At 41.7% G+C, this 3338-nt stretch overlaps 1 protein-coding gene across 1 annotated transcript in view; it reads left to right on the top strand.

Moving 5' to 3' along the window:
• The first annotated feature begins 655 nt into the window (after positions 1-655).
• LOC124291260 (mesenchyme-specific cell surface glycoprotein-like) overlaps positions 656-3338 on the top strand; it is a 2889-nt gene continuing 206 nt past the window's right edge. The window contains exons 1-5 of the mRNA XM_046728199.1: positions 656-876; positions 995-1259; positions 1573-1777; positions 1916-2057; positions 2169-2283. Coding sequence (XP_046584155.1) covers positions 1593-1777; positions 1916-2057; positions 2169-2283 — 442 coding nt within the window. The 5' untranslated portion in view covers positions 656-876; positions 995-1259; positions 1573-1592. The remainder of the gene's footprint in view (positions 877-994; positions 1260-1572; positions 1778-1915; positions 2058-2168; positions 2284-3338) is intronic.

Raw genomic sequence — 3338 nt, forward strand, 5'->3', positions numbered from 1 at the left:
TTTAAACTTCTGGCAATAGCTGATGAACAATATCGGAAATCCACTAAGACTTAAGTTAAGAGTAAATTAACTGACAACTGGGCTCATTTTAAAATAGATGGCATGAATGGATGTAGTTGTTCAGCCTTATGATACAACAAGCTCATTGTTAAGGCAATCTTTAAGATCCAAACTCCAGCAGGAAATACGTACTGAGAACGACAACGATTTTAGACTTTTCTGCAAAAAAGATTTATGAAACTTTGAAATAAGGCCCGTCCGACCACCCGACACCGGTTAGATTTCAGCCGGATGGTCTGATAAAATTTTTAGATAACATGTTCCGTACATCTGAGTCATTTTCTTTGGATTGTCTGGTCAGGTTCAATCCATTTGGGGCGGGTAACATTTTGAAGTTACCAGTCCCGTCTGGCTTGAACCTCATCTCTGATTCTGACACAGATGGATGACTTCGATGTATGACATGATGTTGTTTAGCTTCAGACGTCTTCTCGGCACAATGCACGTGTGTTTGATGGTAATAGCTGGGTGTTTGGCTTATTTCATATGTCGCTTTTGGCTTTTAGACGTCTTTTCGTGTGTTTGATGGTGTCAGTCAACAGCATGGTATTCAGCTAGAACCTCATCGCTGATTCTGATACAGATGGATGACTTGGATGTATGACATGATGTTGTTTGGCTTTAGACGTCTTCTCGGCACAATGCACGTGTGTTTGATGGTAATGGTTGCCCTACTGGGCGTGGCCTATGGCGTGGTGGTTCTGAAAGAAGCATCATATCTGAGACTCCCTAACCGTAACGGCCAGTACGTCGTCAACAGCAGAACAGCCAGGGAGAGCGCCTATGATGACACCAGGAATTACCTCTATGTTGTTGGTGAGTCCTGTATTTCGTATACCTTGCTGTCGTAGTGATGCAGGTTTGGATAGAATACATCAGAATACGAGCGACAAACACCCATCTGGTTTTTAACATGTCAGTTTTACATTGTCAGGTCGTGACACGGCTATGTTGCACGTCATCTCCCTCGCCGACCCCGCCAACCCACAGGAAGTCTACACTTACAATTTCGACACTGCCAGCGACGGCCGCCCCTTGACGTGGAGTTGTGTCGGGCGTCGGAGTCACACCCACACTTGCCATCACCTTTGACGGTCAAGATTCTGTGGCGTTTGAAGGACACGTCGTTCTTTACAACCTGTTTGAGAGCAGCACAGATACACTCACTCCCCTCAACCCAGTAGATCCCAGGATTACCGGTCAGTTGAAATCTTTGTAACTGAATTTACAAAGTCACTTCGAGCTTTCCCCTGCACGTTAAAGTGACACGACGTAATTTAACTGGAATACTGTTCAAAGCGGTTGTAAACACACTCACTCACTCCTCAGTAATCAGTCTTCAGGTACACATATAATTGACATTTGCAGAAATTTAAGGGGGTCTTCGTGATTAACAAGTCATAGTGTTATCTACATAATGCGCACCGTTTAGTAACTTGGAACAGCTTTATGTAATTACATAATCATACTGATGTATAACTGTGTCCTACAATATGACCTGTTCCTGTCCAGTGGGAGCCCATCCTGACAATATGAAGTTCACCTCAGACTGCCGTCGTCTCGTCGTATCTAACGAAGGGGAGCCGCGGGTCGTCGGGGGCACTTTCTATGACCCCGAAGGGACAGTTTCTGTGATCACATTCTCCACAACGCCTGGCGCGATACCAGTAGTCACTACCATCGACTTCAAGAAATACGACCAACCCAGCGAACTCATGTGAAGCACAGAGCCAATGTTTTTTATATTTTAAGAAAAAAAGTCTTTATGGCGCTTTCTAAGTTATTTGAAATCGATAATAGAAATAATTCTGAAATATTAATGCGTATTTGAATGGCATATACTGGTGTTTTTCAGTCCGCTATTGGATCAAGGCGTCCGCTATTGGCTTCGCCGTGACCCTAACGATGCCACCAAGATCATCCAGTTCTCCCAGAACGTTGAGCCGGAGTATGTGGCCATCTCACCCAGCAATGGGTTCGCATACATCACCTTGCAGGCACGTCTTATTTTCAACAGAAACAAACTTAAAGCATAGACGTACGCGTGAGTCTTTATACACTGCACGCTCCTGGTTAACAAGACATATCTTATATCTCTTTAAACATAGGAAAACAATGCTATGGCAAGGATCGATCTGGAGAACGCTGTGATCACCAGCATATACCCGATGGGCAACAAGAGTTGGGAGTTCTTGTCCATAGATGCCAGTGACAGAGACAATGGTGAGCTGTACAATCAGTTATTAACCTTGCTGTGTTATGCGTTATACTGTCCCCTGGAACACAAACGATTACGGTGATGAAAATGAACGAAGATAATTCCTTTGAATTAATGTGACCACCTATCAAAGGTAAGTGACAGTATTCAAGAAGATCCAAAATACATCTGAAAGTTTACACATGCAGTTTATATGTAGACATGCATATTTTGGTTTACCTGTGCAGTTGTGAAGACAAACATATGACTGTTTACACGTGCAGTTGCGCAGACAAACACATGCCTGTTCACACGTGCAGTTGTTCAGACAAAGATATGACTGTTTATACATGCAGTTGTTCAGACAAACATATGACTGTTTACACGTACAATTGTTCAGACAAACATGCGTGTTTACATGTGCAGTTGTTCATACAAACAGATAACTGTTTACACGTACAGTTGTTCAGACACACGTATGACTGTTTTTCAGACATTTGTTTAATGGTTTACATGGGCTGACATACAAGTGACGGTTTACCCGTGCAGTTACGAAGACATATATATTTATGATGTTTTCCACGTGCAGTTACGAAGACATATATATAATGGTTTACCCGTGCAGGTACGCAGACATATATATAATGTTTTACACGTGCAGTTACACAGACATATATATAATGTGTTACACGTGCAGTTACGCAGACATATATATAATGTGTTACACGTGCAGTTACGAAGACATATATATAATGGTTTACACGTGCAGTTACACAGACATATATATAATGTGTTACACGTGCAGTTGCACAGACATATATATATAATGGTTTACACGTACAGTTAAACAGACATATATATAATGTGTTACACGTGCAGTTACGCAGACATATATATAATGTGTTACACGTGCAGTTACACAGACATATATATAATGGTTTACTCGTGCAGTTACACAGACATATATATATCATGTGTTGCACGTGCAGTTGCACAGACATATATATATAATGGTTTACACGTGCAGTTGCACAGACATATATATATAATGGTTTACACGTGCAGTTACACAGACATATAT

The sequence above is a fragment of the Haliotis rubra genome, unplaced genomic scaffold (assembly GCF_003918875.1).
Source record: "Haliotis rubra isolate DU_JTF1 unplaced genomic scaffold, ASM391887v1 Scf489, whole genome shotgun sequence".
In the NCBI taxonomy this organism is placed as follows: Eukaryota; Metazoa; Mollusca; class Gastropoda; order Lepetellida; family Haliotidae; genus Haliotis; species Haliotis rubra.